The sequence below is a fragment of the Myotis myotis genome, unplaced genomic scaffold, assembly GCF_014108235.1.
Source record: "Myotis myotis isolate mMyoMyo1 unplaced genomic scaffold, mMyoMyo1.p scaffold_m19_p_13, whole genome shotgun sequence".
In the NCBI taxonomy this organism is placed as follows: Eukaryota; Metazoa; Chordata; class Mammalia; order Chiroptera; family Vespertilionidae; genus Myotis; species Myotis myotis.
The window spans coordinates 57,039,677-57,062,819 of NW_023416317.1; the positions used below are offsets into that span (position 1 = coordinate 57,039,677).

General features: G+C 53.4%; 3 protein-coding genes and 1 pseudogene across 8 annotated transcripts in view; 3 read left to right on the forward strand and 1 right to left on the reverse strand.

Moving 5' to 3' along the window:
• Positions 1 to 6,539, forward strand: part of RHOA (ras homolog family member A) — a 30,008-nt gene extending 23,469 nt beyond the window's left edge. Inside the window, exons 4-6 of the mRNA XM_036333568.1 lie at positions 2,459 to 2,579; positions 4,262 to 4,392; positions 5,351 to 6,539. Coding sequence (XP_036189461.1) covers positions 2,459 to 2,579; positions 4,262 to 4,392; positions 5,351 to 5,524 — 426 coding nt within the window. The 3' untranslated portion in view covers positions 5,525 to 6,539. The remainder of the gene's footprint in view (positions 1 to 2,458; positions 2,580 to 4,261; positions 4,393 to 5,350) is intronic.
• An 878-nt stretch (positions 6,540 to 7,417) lies between these two features.
• GPX1 (glutathione peroxidase 1) lies at positions 7,418 to 8,524 on the forward strand. Its single transcript, XM_036333563.1, has 2 exons — positions 7,418 to 7,738; positions 7,987 to 8,524. Exons 1-2 carry the CDS (start codon positions 7,490 to 7,492, stop codon positions 8,344 to 8,346), a joined length of 609 nt encoding a protein of 202 aa, XP_036189456.1. The 5' UTR covers positions 7,418 to 7,489; the 3' UTR covers positions 8,347 to 8,524.
• An 8,273-nt stretch (positions 8,525 to 16,797) lies between these two features.
• USP4 (ubiquitin specific peptidase 4) overlaps positions 16,798 to 23,143 on the forward strand; it is a 30,672-nt gene continuing 24,326 nt past the window's right edge. For 3 of the 6 annotated variants that reach the window (XM_036333569.1, XM_036333571.1, XM_036333574.1), the window contains exons 1-2: positions 18,747 to 18,766; positions 19,091 to 19,218. In XM_036333569.1, coding sequence (XP_036189462.1) covers positions 18,762 to 18,766; positions 19,091 to 19,218 — 133 coding nt within the window. In that variant the 5' untranslated portion in view covers positions 18,747 to 18,761. Of the gene's footprint in view, positions 16,957 to 18,746; positions 18,767 to 19,090; positions 19,219 to 21,822; positions 21,926 to 23,143 lie in introns of those variants that run through there. The other 3 variants (XM_036333570.1, XM_036333572.1, XM_036333573.1) reach the window with 2 other exon arrangements.
• LOC118668712 lies at positions 20,008 to 20,126 on the reverse strand (annotated as a pseudogene).

A 23,143-nucleotide genomic window follows, 5' to 3' on the forward strand; every position in this document is an offset into this window, starting at 1 on the left:
AGTGGTTTTGTGTAGACACCCGGCCCAATTGTGACAGACGGGGCTGAAATGTGCTGAGATCTTGGCGCCTGCTGTCCTGTAGCAGCCTCTTGTCCACTGAGATGCCACACAACACAGAGACCCAGGCTTGAGGGGAAGCAGGTCAGGTTAGGTTCTCAGATGCCTGGTGCGTGCGTATTGCTGGTTTATCCTGTCCTTCCCTGCAGAGAGTAGCTGCCGGGTGCTCTGTGCCTGTGGCCTCGGCTGGGAAAGCCAGTGCGCATGCTTTGGAGCCAGTAATGGCCTTTCTGTTCTCTTGGAAGCACTGTCTGTACCTGGAGGTCTTGAAACAACCAGGATCTTATCCATGAGAAATGTAGGGACCTTGACTTAAAACCTGTGTGATGGTCTGTGAGTTTTTCTTGCACTGCCAACTGTGAATATACCGGACCCTGGCGAGGTAGGCGAGCCCTCTCAGCAGGGAGAACACACCCTTAAGTAAGGATGCTGGATCTGGAAGAGGTGTCACAGCCCAGCTTCCTACCTCAGCGACTCAGTAGCCCCACAGTGGGAGGGGGCACTGAAGAGTAGCACTGCCAGCGCCTTGGGAACCATCAGATTCTCAGTGCGCATGTCCCAGGAACACGGCTACCACAAGTGGGGAGGCCCATTTCAACATGCGACAGACCTTCAGCAGCATCAACATCTGCATCATTTTTTGTTGTTGTTTTTTTTTTAAACATATTTTATTGATTTTTTTACAGAGAGGAAGAGAGAGAGATAGAGAGTTAGAAACATCGATGAGAGAGAAACATCAATCAGCTGCCTCCTGCACACCCCCCACTGGGAAGGCGCCCACAACCCAGGTAATGCCCTTGACCGGAATCGAACCGGGACCCTTCAGTCCACAGGCCGACGCTCTATCCACTGAGCCAAACCGGTTTCGGGGACATCTGCACCATTTATCAGGAGACAGACGGTGGGTGTGTCCGACTGAACACTCAGGAGGCTTGGAGGGGCCAGGGCAGTGGGATGTGGAAGAGAGTGAATGAGCTGTACCATCCTGAGGTCAGACCAGTTGTGAGGATTGGGGGTCAGTATCTCCTCGATCCACACCAGGCCGACGGTGTGTCCATGATGGCAGTGCAAGGAGCCTGACGGCGGTGGCAGGAGACACATCCTGGGGCGGAGGTTGAGGGGTGAAGAGACAATTAGCCACCCACTTTAGAAAAGGAATGGCATTTAGAAAGTGCAGTCAGGGTTGTGGAGGTGCTGGGAGAAAAGAGTATTCCAAGCATCAAAGGGAGAGCTCCTGGGCCCCGAAGGGCCTCTGAACAGAGGGAGCTAAAATCCACTCTGGTCAGAAGAAGTCGCAGGGCGGCTGCAGTGCTGGGCAGCCTGAGAGAGGACCCATGCCCAGAGCCCAGGCGGGAGCGGAGTGTCCTCCACCTTACGTGACGCTTTCATTCTGACATTTCTGTGAGCAGGAAAGGCAGGGCCAGAGGCCTTCCTCTCAGCTGAGACCTCATACCCAGCTGGTGTCTTTGCTCACCCTCCAGTGCGAGCACGTTCCCGTCTCCATGTTCCCCTGGGGGGCAGGGTGGCCAGGCAAATGGCGGTGGTTGCGGAGACCACCACTTACAGCTCGGGTTTTCCTTGTCTTGCCTTGTACACCAGGTAGAATATTATTTACAGTTTGATTTCTCCTCTTGTTCATCCGCTGAATGTTACTTATAATTAAATTCTTCTTATAGGCTATAAAGTTATTTTTCTCTTGACATTTTGAATTATGCACTTTATTCCATTCTCTGGATCTCTTTGTGAAATTGCAATTCTGAGGAATGTAGCCTAAAACAACTTGAACACACCTTCCACCTTCAGGCTTGATTCTAATAAAAGTGGAACACTCCTGTGTTTTACTGTTTTGGACAGTCTGCTATTTGAATTCACTATGGTAAACATCTGCCTCCCCCCCTTTTTTAAATATATTTTTATTGATTTCAGGGGAAGGGGAAGGGAGAAATAGAAACGTCAGTGATGAGAGAGAATCATTGATCAGCTACCTCTGCACGCCCCCTACTGGGGACAAGCCCACAACCTAGGCATGTGCCCTGACCAGGAATTGAACCGTGACCTCCTGGTTCATAGGTCAATGCTCAACCATTGAACCACACTGGCCGAGCCAACATCCCCTTTTGAAAGTGGGTCGTGAGCCCTGGCCGGATTAGCTGATTTGTTTTGAGCATCGTTCCAATACACCAAGTTTGCGAGTTCAGTCCTGTCAGGCACATACAAGAATCTCAACCAGTGAATGCATAAATAAGTGGAACAAAAAAATCAATGTCTCTCTCTCCCTCCCATCCCCATCCCCCCCCCCCTCTTTTTCTCCCTCCCTTCCTCTAAAAAATACACACAGAAAGCCACGAAAGTGGGTAGTGGGATTAACCTTGCACTTGGGCATTTACTTTTCCTCCCACAGGTCGAGTTGGCTTTGTGGGACACAGCCGGACAGGAGGATTATGATCGCTTGAGGCCCCTCTCCTACCCGGACACGGATGTTATCCTGATGTGTTTCTCCATCGACAGCCCTGATAGTTTAGGTGAGTAGCTCTGCAGCCTGAAGTTTGTCACTGCCCGTGTGCCTGGCTGACACCGAGTTTCTCAGGTCCTTTCTGGGCATCGAGCAGGCGAGCATCAGAAAAGGACTCCTCAGTGGCCAGAGTCCTAGAGCCTTGATGTGTGTAACCTGGGCCCTGGTCCTTTCCAGCCTGGGTCTCCCGTGGCTGCCCTGTGTCCACTTTATGAAGCAGGCGAGTTCCAAAGACAACTAGCTTTTGGACTAAGATTGGGGGAAGGCTTTCCAGGGTGCCTGTACCTTTTCTAGTGCTTCATGTTGCCTCCCTGTATCTAGACTGGGGACTGCTATTTCCGGTGGTGTTTTCAAGTCCTCTCTTAGCCCTTTTCTAAAGCATCTTAGCTAATAATGAGAGACTTGGACCTGCCATATTAGCTCAGTTGGTCACATGTTTCAGAAGCCACTCCTTCAGAAAATGACTAATACTGACCTCACACTCTATAAAACAAGGCACTAGCCTTGAAGTCAGAGAGTGAGCAGCTTACTTATAAAATACAGTTTCAAATCATAATCGGCACCATTGAAATCATCATCACACTAAGTGCTTTGCATGCATTGACTCGTAATAACCGGTGTGAGATAGGGATTGCTCCTTTCCCCACTTTATAAACCATCCCTGACACTGAGGGGTCCGAAGCTCGCTCGTCCACCTTCATGTCCATACAGCCATACTCCAGGCTGGTAGGAAGCTGCAGCTGGCTGTCACGCATGTTCAGAGCTCATGAGCCATTGGAAATACCAGTAACCTACAGGGTAGGGACATGCTGAGGGCCCAGGAGCAAGGTGTAGCGAGAACATGTGGACACTGGGCCAGCTGCAGCCCCAGAATGGGGGTGTGGTCAGAGTCCCCTGCCAGCAGGGATGGTGATGGGCATGGGGAACCTCCCTGCATGGGCAGGTGGCACCACTGTGGAGTCACCCTGGGCACTGATGCACCCTCTGCTGCCCCAGAGTCTTTCCCTGGGCCCCACCTCCACAGGAGCTGTGCTTCTTGTGGGACTGACAACAGCTGGTGATTCTGTGCCTAATGGTAGGCGGTTAAATTTTGCCTTTTCCTGGCAAAATTAAAACTAGTTTTAAAACTAGTGAAATTCCATTAAATGGCCAGCATAATTCTGAAGTAGTTTCCTTGCAGTTTTGTAGAGAGCACCTGGGAAGGCACATGGGCATTTCTTTAATTATTGTCAGCTGAATCCAGTGGCGTTTGGCAAAGCCAGGTCCTGGAAACACGTTTTGCCAAAAGGCAGGAGTGTTGTCAGCTTGACCTTCAGCCCAGGTGCCAGGGGGTGGGTTTTGTTATTTAAATCCAGCCAAGCCCCAAGAATGCAAATAATCTCCTTTGTCTTGACTTTTAGTAAAACTTCCTTGTTTGTGCTGTATAAAATAAATACGCTGTATTGGCTCGGGGTCACTGTCTCTGTCCCTGTCTGCATCAGAGGACAGTGGTCCCACCCGGCCCCAGCTTTTCTTTCCATCTGTGTCTGTCCCTTTCTTTCATTTTCTCAGTCCCCAGCCGCCCCTGCTCAGGAACGGGACCGCGCTCTGGCCGCGCTGCACACGGAGGAGAGACATATTCACAGTTTAATTAGGGATCTTGGAGATTCAACTTTGTGTATCCCTGAATTATGTGCATTTCGCTATTTTCAGAAAACATCCCAGAAAAATGGACTCCGGAAGTCAAGCATTTCTGTCCCAATGTGCCCATCATCCTGGTTGGGAACAAGAAGGATCTTCGAAATGATGAGCACACAAGGCGGGAGCTAGCCAAGATGAAGCAGGCACGGACGGGCAGGGCTCTGTTGTCTTGTCGCATTCGTTTTTCTTTTTTAATCCTCACCCGGGGATAGGTTTTCATTGAGTGGGGGCGGGGACGGGGGTGGGGAGAAGACATTGATCGCACACACCCTAACGGGAATCAAATCCACCATCTTTCGGTGCACGGGATGGCACTCCAACCAACTGAGCCACACTGGCCAGGTCTTGTAGCATTCTTGAACCTGAGGGCCCAAGTGGAGGTTCAGGGAGCCCAACAGAAACCTCTCTCTCCATCTGGCCCTTATTGCCTGGGGTCTGGTCATATGAGATGGAATCTCCCGTGAGGTAGTGCTACGCTCCACGGACTGCCAGCCTCGGAAGATCCCGTCACAGCAGGCGTCAATGCTCCAAGTGCAGGAACTTGACCAGGCTCTGGATTTCCCTCTTCAGTTATTACCTTGGTATATGTGAGGCCAAAATAAATTGGTGGCAACTGAAGGATCAGGAAGTTCTGAGGGCGGGGAGTCGAGGCCAAGAGCCCCGATGCCTTTAAAGGTGATGATGGAGAAGCCAGATGACCCAGTGGCAGGGCTTCCCCGTGGCAGGAGGAGAGTCCGGAGGTCTTCACCCCAGGTTCTCCCACTGGGGTTTCTCTGACTGAATGTCAAGGTCAGGATCTATTTTCTCCGGGGGCGTTCGTCCTCTGGGAAGCTACGGGAGGACCAGGGGCTTGCCTGGATCAGCAGCTTGAGTCGTTGTGTCCTCCAGTCCCTCCTTAATGTTAACCTACAGGGCTTCTCTGGCCTCTCCCCAGAGAAGAGCTCGTGTGAGAGGGACATTATATTGGGTTGGTGCTCACTACTTAAGAATTTCATAGACAGAACTCAAAGTTGGGGATTTGGTAGCTTTTAAAAGAGGTCTTAGCTGAAATTAAATACACCTACTCACTGTATGTATATAACACTCTTCTCTCTCTGCTAGGAGCCAGTAAAACCGGAAGAAGGCAGAGATATGGCAAACAGGATTGGCGCTTTTGGGTACATGGAGTGCTCAGCAAAGACCAAAGACGGAGTGAGGGAGGTTTTCGAAATGGCCACGAGAGCTGCTCTGCAGGCCAGACGTGGGAAGAAGAAATCCGGGTGCCTTGTTTTGTGAGCCCGCTGCAAGCACAGCCCTCACGCGGTTCATTTTGAAGTGCTGTTTATTAATCTTAGTGTATGATTCCTGGCCTTTTTCATTTATCTATAATTTACCTAAGATTACAAATCAGAAGTCATCTTGCTACCAGTATTTAGAAGCCAACCATGATTATTAATGATCTGGCCCGCGGGTCCTCTGCCACCGCTCTCACAGCCTCCTCTGCACCCCCACCCGATACACAGGCGCTAATTCGAGGAATCCCTTCACTTCTTGCTTCTTTCTAGAAAGAGAAATGGTAACTTCTGTGAGTTAGGCTGTAACTACTTCATAACTAACATGCTTGCCTGTCATCTGTCAGCTGCAAGGGACTCTGGGAGCTACCCCTTCAGGGCTTGACTCCTGAGCAGGTGTCCTTGTGCCTCTGGAATGGGCATCCAGTTTTCACGTGCTCAGCGAGAGGCCCAGGTCCTGCAGCTGTGGCAGTTACAGTTCTGTGGTTTCATGTTAGTTACCTTATAGTTACTGTGTAATTAGTGCCACCTAATGTATGTTACCAAAAATAAATATATCTGCCCAAACTAGATGTAGTATTTTTTGTATAATTGGATTTCCTAATACTGATATTTGTCATCCCCACAGAAAGTGTATTGGTTTTTTTAAAAAAGAAAGTGTATTTGAAAATAAAGTCAGATGGAAGATTCATTTTTAAAATTCCCGCTTTGTCGGTGTCTCTGATAAAAGATGGCCATATCACCCATTTTCACCCCACATGTCCCAGTCCCCTCCCCAGAGCTGGGCTAAATAAACAGGAATTTGGTTCTGTGCCTGAGGAATGCAGTCGCTCCCGAAGGCGGCACAAGCTGTCGCACCTGGACTGCGGGCCTGGCTCAGGCGCCCTGCTCCTCGCTGTGCCAGGCTCCCTCCGGGGGAGCCACCAGTTCTGTGCGCTCGGCTGCCCTCCCGCTGACTGAACTGTTTCTGTACCAGTTAATTTTTCCAACTACTAATAGAATAAAGGCAGTTTTCTACACTTCCTGTATCCTGGTGTTTGTGTGCCTCTCTCGGGGCTGGGAGGGCGAGGGTGGGCTTGGCCCCGCTCACCGTGGAAGCTTCCTGCAGGGGGCGAAGTGCCAGCTGGCCCACCACCCCTTTCCTCACGCCACTAGCCTGGCTCCTAAGAGCATGCACACGACCACCTTGTGTCGCATTCAGGCTCAGCACTGGGCTGGGTGGGGAGGGCACCCCAAGCCGGCGTTACACAGATCAGAGTGCGACCTTTTCCTCATTCCCTCCCGTTTTCAGTGCCTGTAAGGTCCAGGACTGAGCTCCAGGTGGAGTTGGTTAGGGATGGAGAAGGGCATGCTGCTCACGGCTCCATTCTAGGCCCTGGGGCAGGGCCCTCCAGGCTGTACAAGGCGGAGGGAGGCCCTGGGGCAGGGCCCGAACACCTCGGACAGCCCCGGATGCGGGGAACTGAGCGGCTCCGGCTTCAGGGCCGGTGCTCTGCCTGCTCCTGGCACTGCCCACCCTCAGCCTTCCTGGAACCACAGCCTCCTCGCAGAAGAACCTGCCTTGGCCGGTGCTGCCAACCCCCCATCACCACAAGCCACAACTTGCTGAGCGGGAACAGCACCGGGCAGAGGCCGGAAGGGCGGTGGGCGGGAGAGCGCCAGGTGCTGTCACCTGCAGCCGCCTCCCGCCCCTACAAGAGCCTTGGAGGCCGGGCCCTGGCGCCCGTCGGGATAGCGGTCGGCGCCCGGCTGCGCGCAGCTCCGCAGGGTCTGGGCGGTGCCTGCATCCGGCCGGGGCGCACCCTCCCGCGCCGCCGGCCACCAGCCGGGAGGCGGATGGGGCGGGCGGAGGGGGTGGAGCTGCCTGTCCCACGTGACGCCGCGGCCGGCCTGTGAGTTAAAAGGCGCTGCGCCCCGGGTCCCCTGGTGTTCCTGTCCCCGGCGCGCCCTGTGCTGCCCACCCCACGCCATGTGCGCCGCTCAGCTGGCGGGGGCCGCGGCCCCGCGCTCCGTGCACGCGTTCTCCGCGCGCCCGCTGGCCGGCGGGGAGCCCCTGAGCCTGGGCGCCCTGCGGGGCAAGGTCTTGCTCATCGAGAACGTGGCCTCGCTCTGAGGCACGACGGTGCGCGACTACACCCAGATGAACGAGCTGCAGCGGCGCCTCGGGCCGCGGGGCCTGGTCGTGCTCGGCTTCCCGTGCAACCAGTTCGGGCACCAGGTGCGCCGGGCGGGGCGGCGGGGCGGCGGGGCGGCGGGGCGGGCGGGTGGGAGCGCAGCCCTGCGGTCGCCACCGCCTCCTCCTGCCCGGGACGCGGCCAGGCAGCCGCCGGCCCGCTTCCCCTCCCCCGCGCGGTCCAGGCCGGGGTGGGGCCAGATGGGCCGGGCCCGGTGAGTCACCCAAAAGCCCCGCTCTGCGGTCCGCTGGTTCCCCTCGAGGCCCCGGCTCCCAGCGCTCCCCTCCCGCAGGAGAACGCCAAGAACGAGGAGATCCTGAACTTGCTCAAGTACGTCCGGCCCGGCGGCGGGTTCGAGCCCAACTTCACGCTGTTCGAGAAGTGCGAGGTGAACGGCGCGCAGGCGCACCCCCTCTTCGTCTTCCTGCGGGAGGCGCTGCCCGCGCCCAGCGACGACCCCACGGCGCTCATGACCGACCCCAAGCTCGTCACCTGGTCCCCCGTGTGCCGCAACGACGTGTCCTGGAACTTCGAGAAGTTCCTGGTGGGCCCGGACGGCGTGCCCGTGCGCAGGTACAGCCGCCGCTTCCCCACCATCGACATCGAGCCCGACATCGAAGCCCTGCTGGCCCAGGCCCCCGGCAGTGCCTAGGGCGCCCGCTCACCCACCGGCCTCTGGGGGTGTTTATCCATGACGGTGTTGCCTCTAAACCTACGCGGAGGAATGCCTGATGTCCAGCCAAACCCCCCCAGATGCGCCCTGGTCCTGCCCACCCCCGCCTCCCCCTCCCACACATGGCTTTCACAATAAACTGCCCGGTGTCCGCGGACTCTGTTTGTCCTGTGTCAGCGTCAGCGTGGGGACACACACACACACACACACCTTTCCCTTCCCCTCTCCGCATTGTCACGGGCTGGGAGCTGGAGCCCCCCACCCTCCACTCCTGGCCAAGCCTGAGCTTCCTCTCCTTCCTCTGCAGTGTGTGGGGGCCACTCTGCTATGCTGCCCGGGCTCCTGGCCCAGTGTCTCCCTCTCCCTGCCACGCAATAGGGCCATCCCCAGGGGCCTGTTGGAGGAGAAAGTCCTGACTCGGGAAGGGAGGACGGGCAAGGGCTGACTCCTAGCCCAGCGGTGGGCCTCTCCCTGAGCGTGTGCTGGGCGTGAAGTGACCTTCACACAACACAGCGCCATCTCAGGCTCCCACTCCCGGAGTCTGGCTTCTCCAAGCGTTAGACCCACACAAGCCCGTTTTACAGTTGGAAGCTCATGCAACATGACAAGTTCTTTCCCCATTTCCTTCGCTAGACCTTTGCATGTTGCTGCCTAGCACGTCTGCTCCCATGCCGTCCTCACTGTCCTCACTGGTGGCTGCCTCTCGTGGATTCAGAGTGAGAAGCGTATACCACACACTGGCCCTCTGGCCGCGCCCTGCAGGGTCCTTGGCAGTTAGTTGCAGATGCAGGGCCAGGCTGGGATAGGAACTTATCTCGGAGGCCAGCTGCTGCTGCTGAGGTGTGGCTCACGGCCGGCTCTCCGTCTGGGGGTGCTGCTGTCAGTGATCTTCCCTGCAGACCTGGGACCACCTCCTGTCGCAGTGGGAGGGGCTCCAGGGCTGGGATGGAGCCTCGCGTGGGCAGCCAAGGACCCGGATGCAGGCAGTGTCGGCCCAGCCAGGATGTGGCCTGAGGCTCCGGGGCCCTGGCCTTCATGCTCACAGTGGTGGTTCAAGTCTCTTCTGTGCCTGAACCAACTCTCAGAACTCCTTCAGCCCTAAGCAGCAACCAGCTGCGCCCTCCCCCTCTTCTGTGCCCTGAGGTCATTCGGGGCGAAGGCCTCTGCAACTGTCCTGTTCCCTTTGGATCCCACCCTGCCTGTCCCCTCAGAACTCAGGATCTGCTTGCCCCCAGGGTGAGAGTCTGGAAGGTGGACTGGGGCTGGCCATCTCAAGGCCCACAGGGCCTGGCCTATGACGTGAATCGGCAAATGTTTGTCAATACGAAGAGACTTTGATCATTTGTGGCCTCCAAATCCGATTCCTGGAATGGAGAACAGCAACCTATACATCTGGGTGTATCTGGGTTTACCCAAGCCACCTGTGACTCCCACACCCCACATTTCTTCGCTAAAAGCCCTGTGCCCCCGACTGCACCCCTCCATTCCATCCTGTGCTAGGGACTCTGTTGGGTGCCAGGGCCGAGGTCCTCGGGCAGAAAGATGGCATCATTACTAAAAGCCCTGTGCCCCGACTGCACCCCTCCATTCCATCCTGTGCTAGGGACTCTGTTGGGTGCCAGGGCCGAGGTCCTCGGGCAGAAAGATGGCATCATTACGAGAAGCATGTTGAGCTCCATGAGGTCGCCCGGGTGCTCTGAGGGCCTGGCTTGGGAGGGACGACATGCTTCGCCTCCTGGAAGAAGCCACAGTGAAGCTGAAGGGAGGGCAAGAAAGTGGATGAACGCCGAGACCGGTTTGGCTCAGTGGATGGAGCGTCGGCCTGCGGACTGGGGGGTCCCGGGTTTGATTCCGGTCAGGGGCATGTACCTGGGTTGCGGGCACATCCCCGGTGGGAGATGTGCAGGAGGCAGCTGATCGATGTTTCTCTCCCATCGATGTTTCTAACTATCTCTCTCCCTTCCTCTCTGTAAAAAATCAATAAAATATATTTTTAAAAAAAAGAAAAAAAAAGAAAGCGGATGAAGGAACACGCTGACGGAGGGTAGACTGGCAGTGAGCAGCGTGTAGGGGCCTGGGTGAGGAGGGGGCCTCATCGGCAGTTGGACGACACAGGAGGAGCAGGTGGGGGGAGGGGTGTGTGTGTTTGGATTCAGGTGTGGTGCCTGAGACATCCTGATGGCATATTCAGGGCAGGTGGTTACAAGAGGCTCAGAAAAGGAGGATGTTGGAGACAAAGGTCTGGCCAACGGCACAGTAAGTAGCATGGAGAGGATGGCATTACCTGGGGAGAGTGGCAAGAAGAAGATGAGGCGTGCAGGCCTGACTCACCATCCTTCCAGGCGAGGTGGCAGAGAGGCACCCTGGGAGGAGCAAGGAACCGAGGGAAGGCGTGTTCCGTAAAGGATGATCAGCTGGGTCAAGTGCTCACTGTGTGTGTTCGCCAGCAAGTGTGGTTCCTGGGAGGCAGCTGGAGCTGGAGCTGAGCGCCAAGTGCCCTGTTGTTCCGGTCCGGCTCCAGGAGCTACATATATAGCACGCAAGACCCCCCTGGGCCGGCGTGGCTCAGGGTGGAGCGTTGTTGATCTATGAACCAAGAGGTCACAGTTCGATTCCCAGTCAGGGCACATACCGGGGTTGTGGGCTCAATCCCCAGTGGAGGGTGTGCAGGAGGCCGCTGATCAATGATTCTCTCTCTTCACTGATGTTTCTATCTCTCCTCCCTGAAATCAATTTTTAAAAAATCACCTGGATTCTTGCTAAACCTACTCAGTGACCTACAGCTGAAGGTATGAGAGCCTTCCTGCTCCATTCTCCCCTTCGAAGTGTCAGTGTGGCTCCCGCCCCACAATCTGGGGCGCTCTAGGATGGGAACCCAGAGCTTTCGGAACTGCCTCCAGCCTTTCCCCAGGCTGGCTGGGGACTCACCCCTCCTCAGTTTACGCCTTGGGCTACCCCGGAAGGGAACTTCGGAACTGACCCTGATTGGGGAGTATTCCTGCTCAGACTTCCAGCTGCCTCCCTCCCTTAATTGAAAGTCCTTTCCAACTCTTTATTCTTCAGGAAGACTCAATAAAGCCAGTAAACTGAGGGGAAGCTGGACATCTTCCCCCAAAACACACACACACACACACACACACACACTTTCCTGCACACACGCATTCTTTATCGTTCAACCATGTAACTGCTCCTGGCTCCGACATGCACCCACCCCACCCCCTGTGACTCAGCATAAACAAAGTAAAATGGAAGGAATCCCAGGGCGCCTGCCCGAGTTGCTGCCTTTGGTAGAAGTGGCTGCAGGACGTTGCTGCTCTGGGAGCGGGCGGCAGCGTTTAGGCCAGTTACTCTAAGAAGGGGGTGGGCCCTGCTCTTACTCAACTAGGTTCAGAAACTTCCACTTCAGTACTTCTTTACAGCAATGCTATTTGTTTGTTTTGCCTTTTAAAACATTAAACCTGTTAAGATTATTGTATTTAAGTCACTACAATGTACAGTATTTTCATATTTTACAATTTTATTTGTTAATTACATCTCAATTTTAAATAATCTGATGAAATTTGGCCAGGCACTTCTTACACAATTAGTCCTTTATCAGACGACTTCCTTATTCTGAGAAAATGTAGTTTCAAAAACATTTACAGCAAGATTATTTTTAGAGAAACATTCCGGGTCGGATCAGCCTAATAAATTGCATGAATGTTAACTTTTGGACTGGAAAAAAACCAACAACACAAAAATACCGGGCCAAAGTCCCCCAAGAGAACATAGCCTGGATTTTTAAAGAACTGGTAGGGATTCCTGTCCGAGTACTTTGACAATCACCAGATGGGCTGGCAGAGCAGGCTTCCACATGGAGGTTCGACACCCCTGGGCGGGCACTAAAGCAAGCCCTGCTCCAGCCGGTCAACAAGTTCCTGGACTCAGGCCTGGAGTCAGGGGCCGCTAGGCTGGGAGCTGGGAGCACAAATGAGCCAAGTTCTGGCTCAGTGAGTGAGGTCTCATGTGCCCTGGCCCTGGGGGTAACAGACAAGCAAACTCTGAGCTTTGGCCTTCCCAAGAACTTAATTCCAGGCTTGTCACGTGAGAAAGGAAAAACAAAACCACCAGCTGGGAGGCCGCGTGCCGGTGGGCGTTCTGTTAGTTGCATCAAAAGCACTAAGACTGACGTGGCCCGATAGTGGTGTGCCGGGCGGGGCACGGCAGCCTGTCCAGCACCCACTCTGCAGACAGAAACCCCATCCCCCGAGCCCTTCCCAGGTCCAGCGTGGCTGCGGCCAGCAAGGCCAGGGTAGGAGACCTCAACATGGACTCACTTAATCCGAATGCCTAGATTCTGAGCGGTATCCGCAGGCAGCCCGACATGGGTGCTATCCCCCAGGGCTGCAGGCCCCCCCGCTCCACGGGAGGCAAGTGAGGGGGTCTGAGTCTCCCTGCAGAGGAAGCACCCCGACCCCAGCTTTCTCCGTCCCCAGCACGTGACTGTGAGGTGAGCCTAGAGAAGCCCTGGTCCTCTGAGAATCCCTTTGCAGACGCATCAGTGGCCCCCAAAGCCCCGGAGGATGTTAGGCGTGCCTTTGTTGCTTAAGTTTCCTTCCCAGAAAAGTGTCTGCAGCATCTCCCTCCATGTTCCTGTAGCACTTAAAAAAAAAGTTTTTATTGATTTTTAGAAAGAGAGGGAGACAGAGAGATAGAAACATCCATGTGTCATCTATCAGCTGCCTCCTGCACGCCCCCTACTGGGGATCAAGCATGTGCTCTGACTGGGAATCTAACCCCAGACATCTTGATCTATACGGGATGATGCTCAATCCACTGAGCAACACCAGCTGGGCTCCTGTAGCACTTTTATGGTTGGGCGCGGCTAAAGTGTTTTGGACAGGTTCATGCCTTGGACTGATGAGAGGGCACGGTCCTCTCATGGCCACGTGCAAGTCCCAGCTGGAGGGCAGAGCCTTCCCAGCACAATTATAGCCAACAGCTCTAGCTGTGAGCTTGAACCTGTGGTCCGAACACGTGGCCCCACGTGCCTTGTGATGGAGTTCAGGTGCATGTAATTGAGTGGGACTGAAACCCACGAGAATGTTGTAAACAGCTTGATCACGCCCTTACATTGCCTCGTGGAATCCGTCTATAAAAAAAAGACACGGCTTGTGGGCGCCGGCGCTCTCTCTCCATCTGGGAGCAGCGTCCCACCGAGACCCAGCTTCCATTCTCTTGTCTGTCTTTTCTTACTCCTTTCATCACCCCCACTCGGGCTCACCCTTGGCCGTGCTGGCGCGGCACATTTTATCACACAACACGGGACATTATCCTTACATGTGAAATCTTCCCCAACCACACAGGCTGCGAACCCCTGCAGGGTAAGGACTGGGAGCACAGAATAGATTAGTCAAATGAAGAAATGACTAGTATCTGGATAATCCTTTTATTTGTTCATCCAAGAATTGCTCTGTGCCAAGGGCAAACGACAGACCCAATTAACGTCTAAACACTTGTTTATGGTTCAGTGATGGCAACAGAACTGGAGGAGAAAGAACTGCTGGCCACACCTGGCCTTGGGTGCCACACCCTCCTTGTCCCATCAGGGCTGGGCATGGCCAGGGACATAACCAGATGGACTGTCCTACAGCAGCAGGAGTCTCCAAGGTAGGAAGGTGATCCCACTTCCTCCTTGAAATCCTTTCAGGTTTTTGCCTCTGTCACCTTCCCCAGTAACCTAACTCTTAAAAAAAAAAATATATATATATATACACACACACACACACACACACACACATATAGACACATTTATTGATTTCAGAGAGGAAGGGAGGGGGAGAGATAGAAACATCAACGATGACAGAGAATCATTGATTGGCTGCCTCCTGCACACCCCACAACTAGGGCATGTGTTCCAACCAGGAATCACTGGTGAACTCCAGGTTCATAGGTCAATGCTCAGCCACTGAGCCATGCCAGTTGGGCAGTAATCGAACCCTTATATAACAGAGGTTATAATGGCACTGATAGGACCTTTAATTCTTCTAAAATGTACTTCTAGCTTTTAACTTCTTTACAGTCCCCTGGGCATGGCAAGGAAGCACAGGCAAGCAGGAAGTGATGTCTCTCCTGCTGCCACCTCTCATCAAAAGGGCCCATCATCTGTGAACACTGCGCCTGCACTCTGGCTGCAGGCCAAGGAGGGACCTGGGGTGACTTGGGAATGCCAACGCAGTGAAGTGTAGAGCAAGCCATGGCACCAGCCAAGGTGAGAACTTTGACTTGCAACCAAATAAAGCTTCAAGTTCACACACTCAGATCTTACCAATCCTCAAATAGATCACCACAGACCAAGATCAAAGAGTACGTGACCAATCACCAGCCAGGCCTCTTTCCTCCAGCTCCCTTCCTGCTTTCCTTCCTGTTTTTTGTGGCCCACGTTCCTATGGCAACGAGTTAAGTTCTGGGGTTTGGTTATGGCGCCAAGTGAGAGCCCCAGTAGGCCTAACCTCTCCCTCGCAAATGGCACACAGACAGCACAGCCCTGGGGCCGGGTGTCTCTCGAGCTGAATCACTCATTTCCTCCCAAATGTGTGGGTTGCTCCCACAATAGCAGGAACACACCCAGATGCTCATTGTTACTAGTTCTAGGTTTTTAACTTTTTAAAAAAAAATATTTATTAACTTCAGAGAGGAAGGAAGAGAGAGAAACAGAAACATCACTGATGAGAGAGAATCATCGATAAGCTGCCTCCTGCATGCCCCACACTGGGGATCAAGCCCACAACCAGGGCATGTGCCCCGACTGGGAATCGAACTGTGACCTCCTGGTTCATAGGTCAACTCTCAACCACGGAGTCAAGCCGGCTGGGCTTTTTTTTCTTTTTCTTTAACATTTTAATCAAACTAACTTATAAAGTTTTAAGCCTGGCCAGTGTGGCTGAGCGTCGTCGACCGATAAACCAGGAGGTCATGGTTCAGCTCCAGGTCTGAGCACTTGCCTGGGTTGCAGGCTTGATTACCAGTGTGGGGTGTGCAGGAGGCTGCCAATCAATGATTCCCTCTCATCACTGATGCTTCTCTCTCTCTCCCTTCCTCTCTGAAATCAATACAAGTTATTTTTTAAAAAAGTTTTTTAAAACTTTAGAAATGATGATCAGTGCGACCTTCTGACTATGAAGTCTCATTTTCTTCCTTGAATTTTAACTACTGGCACTTTGTAGCTTCATAGAAATTGTAGGAAGTGCCCGTAATCAGTACACTATTTTCACAGCGATTTAACAGCACTGAAGAGATCCAGGTTTAAAGAGGTTTCCCGAAGTTCTCATTTTTGTAAGTAGGTTTTGTCCTCCTTCCGAGTGGGGCTGAGGACTTGTCCTCATTCCTTAGGACAAAGGGTGCAAACGGTGCAGAAGCCGCTAAAAGAGGAAGCCGGAAGCACACACTCTCCAGTGGGGGTTCTGACGAAGGTTCGGCCACCCACCCACCTTCCTTTTTCCGTAAATAACAGGACTAAGGGTAGTGTTTCTCACTGCATAACATTTTTAACGATTTCAAAGGGCTTTCGGGGCGGCTCCCAGATGCACAGCTCCCGTCAGTGGGCACTCCCGATCCCCCTCCCACAGGAGGGCTGTGTTCTGTGTGCAGGTTTCAGCGGAAAAGTGTTCAGACACTGCACTCGTGGCAGCCGATGGGGAAGCCTGGGCTCCGCGGGTGGGGACACACCTGGGCCACTGCCCCCCGCCCCACCCCGCGCCGTCCCCGCGCCCTGGCTGCTTCTCCCGGCGACACAGCTAGTCGCTGGCTCGGGTGGAGGGCTCGAGCTTCCGGGTGTCATCTGAACCCCCCTAACGCGGAGGACGTGGGGACCCCGAGGCCGGCCCCCTGAGGGTGAGAGACCTGGCCTGGGTGGCTGATGGGCAGCAGGTCCCCTACGTGCCCGCCAGAATATTAAAGTTTACAGGGGCCTCCGTCCTCGGCCACCAGCTCCGTCCGGGGGATTTCAACACCTCGGTGCTCTCTCTGAACGGCGTCCTGGGGCCGTTCCTAGCGCGGCGGCAGGCGGGGCGCACCCTCCCGGCACAGGGCGGGGTGCGGCTCCGGTGGCCGGGCCCAGCTCGCGGGGCCGCCGGCCATCACGGCCTCCCAGTGACCGCCTCCAACTGAGGGGTCGTGGGCCCTGCAGCCTGACTCTGAGGCCGCGGGGCTGGAGCCAGAAAGGAAGGAGCCGAGCCTGCGGTGCGGGCAGGAGGGCGGGAGGAAGTGGCCGCTCCTACCCCGCCGCGCGCCCCCACTTCCGGCCCCTCCCGGCCCCGCCCAGCCCCACCGCGCAAGCGCGGGAGAGGCCGGCGCGTGGGGGCGGGGAGACGGGTGGGGGGGCGGCGCTCCGGGCCGCGGCGCCGGGGGAGGAGGAGCGCGCGTGCGCGCGCGCGCGAGGGGGCGTGGCCCACAGCACGCTGTGCGCGAGGCGGATGTCCGGGTCGGCTGGGCCGGGGCCGCGGACGAGATGGCGGAAGGCGGGGGCTCCGGGGAGCGACCAGATGCGGAGACCCAGAAATCCGAACTCGGGGCCTTGCTGAGGACCACGCTCCAGCGAGGGGCGCAGTGGTGAGCGCCGGGCTCCCTGGCCGCCGCGTGGGGTCGGGGTCCGGCCCTGGCGCTCTGGCCGGGCCTCTCTTTCTCGGCTCGGGTCGGGGCCCGGCGGGGGCGATGCTGCTGGTCCGGAGGAGAGAGGCCTGACCCCGGCCCCGCGGGAGAGGGACCCTGCGGTCACTTCTGGGGGGGAGGGTGTGGGCGGAGCCGAAGGTCGTCCCGGCTCCCGGAGCCCCGGGGGGCGGACCCGGCGGGGAAAGGGCTGCAGGACGGGGCCGGGGAGTGAGTGCTCACGGGGACCTTCGGGAGGAGGAGAGCCCTCTCCCTCCGCGGACTCGCCGGTGACCTTGGGGGAAGGCGTCCACCCGCGCCGGCCGGGCCTGCCGGTGCGGGCGCCCCCCTCCCCGCCCCGGGGTTGAGCGAAGAAGAGAAGGAGATACTTTGTAACTTGTGAACTGCAGAGCAGAGGCCCCGGGCAGGAGCTGAGCCGAGGCCTGCGAGCTCAGATGTTTCAGTAGCAAATGTCAGAAACAGTTGTGGCCGCAGCGTTTCGGAGCCCAGATAAGACGACGACGAAGTCCGGCACTTGGAAGAGCAGATCGGAGGCGGGCGTTTCTTACGAAATCGTCCCGCAGAAGGGACAGCACCCTGCGGGTGGAGAGGTGTCCGGGCGGTGCTGCCCAGGCGGCCGCGCGGTGTGGGCAGGCCCTTCTAGGGACGGAATTGGGTAGGGACGAGCGAGACCTTGGGATTAGCAGGGATTCACATACGGCTCCCCGAACTGAAAGACAGGGCAAGCGGAGGCACTTACATCTTTTTTATTGTTACTGATTTTAGAGAAAGGAAGGGGTGGGGGAGAGAGAGAGAGAAAAAAACACCGGTGTGAGAGAGAGACATCCATCCGCGGCCCCCCGCATGGGCCCTGACCGGGCAGCCTGGGTCCTGCTCTGCCGGGAGTGGAACCCGCCAGCTTCTGGGGAACAGGGCGGCTCTCCAGCCAAGTGAGCCCAGTGGCCAGGGCAGCAGCCGCTTTTAGAAGTTACCCTGCTTAGGGGTGATTTCTGAAGAATACTCAGCAGAAGCAGAGGACGTTTGAGAGAGACGAAGATCACACACAGCACTGGGAGGGAAAAGAGCATTTTAGAGATTTGGTTGTGTTTATGGGTCCTTCCGGCCCCTGGGAAGCTGCCTGATCTCTGAGGTCTGTCAGTTATAAAACTTGAAGGACTCACCAATATAAATGTTGTGCCTTGTTTAATCACATATTTTCCTCTCCTGTCTTATTTGTAAAAGAGCATGGGATACTTTTATTTTTTAATATATTTATTGATTTCAGAGAGGAAGGGAGAGAGAGAGAGGGAGAGAGAGAGAGATGATGAGATTCATTGATCGGCTGCCTCCAGCACATCCCTCACTGGGGATTGAGCCCGAAACCTAGGCCTGTGCCCTTGGCCGGAATCAAACCTGGGACCCTTCAGTCCGAAGGCCAACGCTCTATCCACTGAGCCAAACTAGCTAGGGCCATAGGGATACTTTTAAAATGTAACCAGATCAACTTGCTTTTTGGCAAGGTACATACATGTACCTAGAGACACTCCTGTGTGTGTGTGTGTGTGTGTGTGTGTGTGTGTGTGTGTATGTCTACACATATACAGACATACACACTCAAAGTGTGTATCTTGTTTGGTCGTCAAAGGGCTACTGAAGTGCTGGATGTTATTATCCCACTTTCAGAAAGAAAATTAGTTTCGTGCCATTTGTGTCAAGCAAAGCAGTGTAACCAAATTGTCTACCTGGACAAGAACCTCTATGAAATCATTATGAAGTTAGTGGCTTGATCATTAGCAAACAAGATTCTATCTGTAGAAACATTTCCTTTAAATAAGCATTTTGAAGCCAATCATTTCCTTCCTTTCATTTATTCATTCTTTCAGCAATCATTTCACTTAATGGATACTCTCACAAGTATCGATTAGCTCTCTGTGCCATGTAGGGCCTGGCCTTACTCCTGTTTGAGACTGTATTTCTTTTTTGGGGGGGGGTTGCTTGTTCCCTAAATGGAAAGACCATAAAAAAAAAAATGAAGGGATCAGCTGCAGAAATGTACAACCTCAGCTTTCCTGTACAGTGGATTTTCCTCCGTCTCCAGGTATCTTATTGACAGCCGGTGGTTCAAACAGTGGAAGAAGTATGTGGGCTTTGACAGCTGGGATGTGTACAACGTGGGAGAACACAACATGTTTCCTGGCCCGATAGATAACTCCGGACTCTTTTCAGGTGCAGTATCTGTGCTTTGCTTTTCTTTCTTTTTACTTTCTGTTTTGACAGTACATTTGTTAAAGCTGGGACAGTGACAGAAGGAAGTGCTTACGGTAGAAGCAGCAGCAGGGGGGCCTCGGCAGGCTGCTTTGACTCTGGAAATGTTATCGGAAGAAAGGGGCCCAGGCGGCTGCTTGGCTCACAGGGAAGTCAGAGAAACGGGGGCCTTGGAGGCAGGGGCGGGGTCAGCCCAGGACGAGCTGCCACTGCCATTGCTCCCCCGGTTGCAGGCCTCGTGGGGACCCTTAGGAGAGTTGAGGGGCTGCTCGCCCGAGAGGGGGGAAGAGCGTGGGTGTGCTCCCGGGAGGGAGATCACTCCTATGGCTTTTCTTCCTTTTTAAATTGGATTTTAGATAGAAAGGAAGGGAGAGGGAGAGAGAGAAACGCTAATAAGAGAGACACATCGATTGGCTGCTTCCTGCACGCCCCCTCCTGTGGATGGAGCCTGAAGCCTGGGCATGTGCCCTGACCGGGAATCGAAATCGAACCCAGGACCTCTTGGTTTATTGGGCAACGCTCAATCCACTGAGCCACACCAGCTGAGCTCCTGTTGCTTTTCTAACTGGTGTTCATTTGGGCAGTGGCCTGGGGTCATGTTTATATGTAACACGCCTGACGTTCCTCCTGTGAGGGGATACAGTGTCTTCTATTTGTGTCTATACTAGGTCTTTACAGACCCTCAGGGAGAGGCTAAGTTGGTTTCATCCTAAATTAACTGCTTCTTACAAGAGCATGTTTCTAGGGTTTAAAATCTCTCTTTTTTTGCCAACTAGTTCTGCTAGAGATTTTATTTTATTTTTTTCAATTAGCAATCATCACTCCTCAGTTAAACCTCATTGGCTACGATATTGCCACTGTGCAAAGCTCTGCTAGAGATTTTAGATGAGTATATGGAATAGAAAGAAATAGGGTATCATTTTGAAATTACATCTGGAATCTGAAATTTGGGAACCAGAATTTTCTTTGTTACCTTAACTGTGGAACAAATTGTAGACCCGTCCTTGTTCATCAGCATTTCTGTGGTGGCTGTTGGTATGGAGGTGGTAGGAGGAGAGGTGGAGAGTCAGCTGAGTTGTGATCCCCATCAGCTCCTAATGGACCAGGTGATTGGATTGCAGAAGTGATGGGTGACACGCCTGAGCTTAGCGGGCGCCTGTGTCTGCAGAGATGGCAGTCAGCTTTCCCTCGCTTTGTGCTGCCCGGCATCAGACTCCCGTGCAGGCAGGACGGGCATCTGTCTCGTGTGCCCAGAATCAGGGCAGCAGGGCGGCAGACAGTGCGTGAGGCTTGGTCAGGGACCTAGGACTAACCTGGGTGCTTTAAAAGATGAGCAGTGCTTCGCCCACACCCCATTGAGGGGCGTCTAAGTTACATAATAAGCAATGCCATGTGCTTTGTTTCCTGAAGTAGGTCACAGAATGGCTTTTTACCATGAAGTTGCCTCAAGGGATCATTGCAAAAATGTCTGCACTTGTCCTTTTTTCTCTTTTTTTAAAAGGAGAATGCTTTTTTTTTTTTTTTTTTTTAGAGAGAAGGGAGAGATCCCCAGTTGGGGACGTGTAGAGGGCGATTGATGAGTGGTTCTCTCTCATCGTTGATGTTCCTGTCTCTCTCTCTCTCTTCCTTCCTCTCTGAAATAATAATAATTTTAAAAAGTATATATTAAAAAAAAAAGAAGGGAGAGAGAGAAAGAAAAGCATTGATTTGTTGTTCTACCCACTTATGCATTCATTGGTTGTTTCTTTTTTTTTTCTTTTTTTTAAAAAATATATTTTATTGATTCTTTACAGAGAGGAAGCGATGGGTATAGAGAGTTAGAAACATTGATGAGAGAGAAACATCGATCGGCTGCCTCCTGCACACCCCCCACTGGGTATGTGCCTGCAACCAAGGCACATGCCCTTGACCAGAATCGAACCTGAGACCCTTGAGTCCGCAGGCCGATGCTCTATCCACTGAGCCAAACTGGTTAGGGCAATTGGTTGTTTCTTGTATGTGCCCTGATTGAGGATCAAACCTGCGGCCGTGGCGTATCAGGACGATGCTTCAATTACCTGACCTACCGAACCAGGGCTAAAGGAGAACTCATAAGGCTTTTAATAGTAATAGTGATGAGAATCCTAGAGCTGGAGGGGCTCTGGGAAGGTATGCTACATGACCTTCATCTAAGGGCAAACATTCCTTTTGTGGTCCCCCAATTTGGCTTTGGCTTGAAATATTTGCTGTGTGCTTGGGAAGTGAGAAGTACATTCCGTTTAAACTCTGTAACACTGACAGTACAGGAGCGACCTACCTCAGGCACATGAGGGGAACCCCCTTCATTCCTAGGCTCTCAGTCACTTGCCAGTCCCTGTCTGGCTGCCTTCCACCTACGGTCATGGGAGTGACTTGGAAGGGGCTCTTGAAAGTGTGGGAAGTTGAGAGTAGAGCATATCCCGGCCGGTGGTGTCCCCCGAGCACCCTTCTCGTTCTCCCTGTGCCCCCACTAGACGTCAGACGCCTCTGCTTCGACTAACCTGTGCCCTCATCTTTCTTCTTTATTTGCCTCTCTGTTGAAGACAGTTGCAGAAGCTAAATCTTCATTTCAAACCCGTGTGATTTTAGCATGATGCCCTTGAACTGATCCAGTTTTAAATGAAACTAGTGAACTGCATTGAAAATTCCAGTTAAGTTTCCTACATTTGCACTACGGCGTCATTAGAAAGATGTATTTGGGAAAATTGTCACTGAGCCTCAGGGAAAAGAGCCCTATAGAACTGTGGTACTTGGGGTTGATGATGCTGAAAGCTGTTGGTTCCTTGATTGATTTGAGAGAGGGAGAGAAGAGGAGAGAGGGGGAAGGAGAGAAAGAAGCATCGATTCACTGTTCCACCCATCCATGCACTCTTAGTTGATTCCAGTATGTGCCTTGACGGGATCAAACCCAGAACCAACTGAGCTACGGGACCAGGACTCCTTTCCCACTGTAAAGGCTCCTGGCTGCTGTTGGCACAGTTTGGGTAGCCAGATCTGCATGGTGCTCAGTGTGAGAAATGAAGAAGGTGTATCTCTCCAAATAAGACAATAAGTGGATAACTTTTAACTTCCATAAGTTTTTAATTTATAAATTAGACAAAGGTTTGGAGTTTATCAATTTTTTTTTAATATGTTTATTGATTTCAGAGAGGAAGGAGAAGGGAGAGAGAGAGAAAAACATTAGTGATGAGAGAGAATCATTGATTGGCTGCCTCCTGCACACCCCACGCTGAGGATCAAGCCTGCAACCCAGGCATGTGCCCTTGACCAGAATCAAACCCGGGACTCTTCAGTCCTCAGGCAGATGCTCTATCCGCTGAGCCACGCCAGCCGGGCTGGTATCAGTTTTGGGAGGAATCTCTTGGAACCCCTGGACCACCCTTCTGTTGATGGGTCTGTCAGTGTTAATCATCAGCCACAGCGGCTGTGGAGAGTGGCTCATCACTGAGGACTAGCCACTCTTTTTAAAAAGAAATGTATTGATTGGGGGTTGTTTTTTTAGAGAGAGAAACTTTGATTTGTTGTTCACTTATTTATGCATTCGTTGGTTGCTTGTATGTGCGGGGATTGAATCCCCAACTGGCGTATCAGGACAATCTCTAACCAACTGAGCTACCCGACCAGGGCCCCCTTTTTGTTTTAAATTGTAGTAAAATACGTAAGATTTATCATCTTAACCATTTCTTAAAAATCTGTTTTTAAAATATGTTTTTATTGACTTCTCTCTCATCATTGATGTTTCTTTTTTTTAATCTTTATTTTTTTAAATATATTTTGTTGATTTTTTACAGAGAGAAAAGGAGAGGGATAGAGAGCCAGAAACATCGATGAGAGAGAAACATCGATCAGTTGCCTCCTGCACATCCCC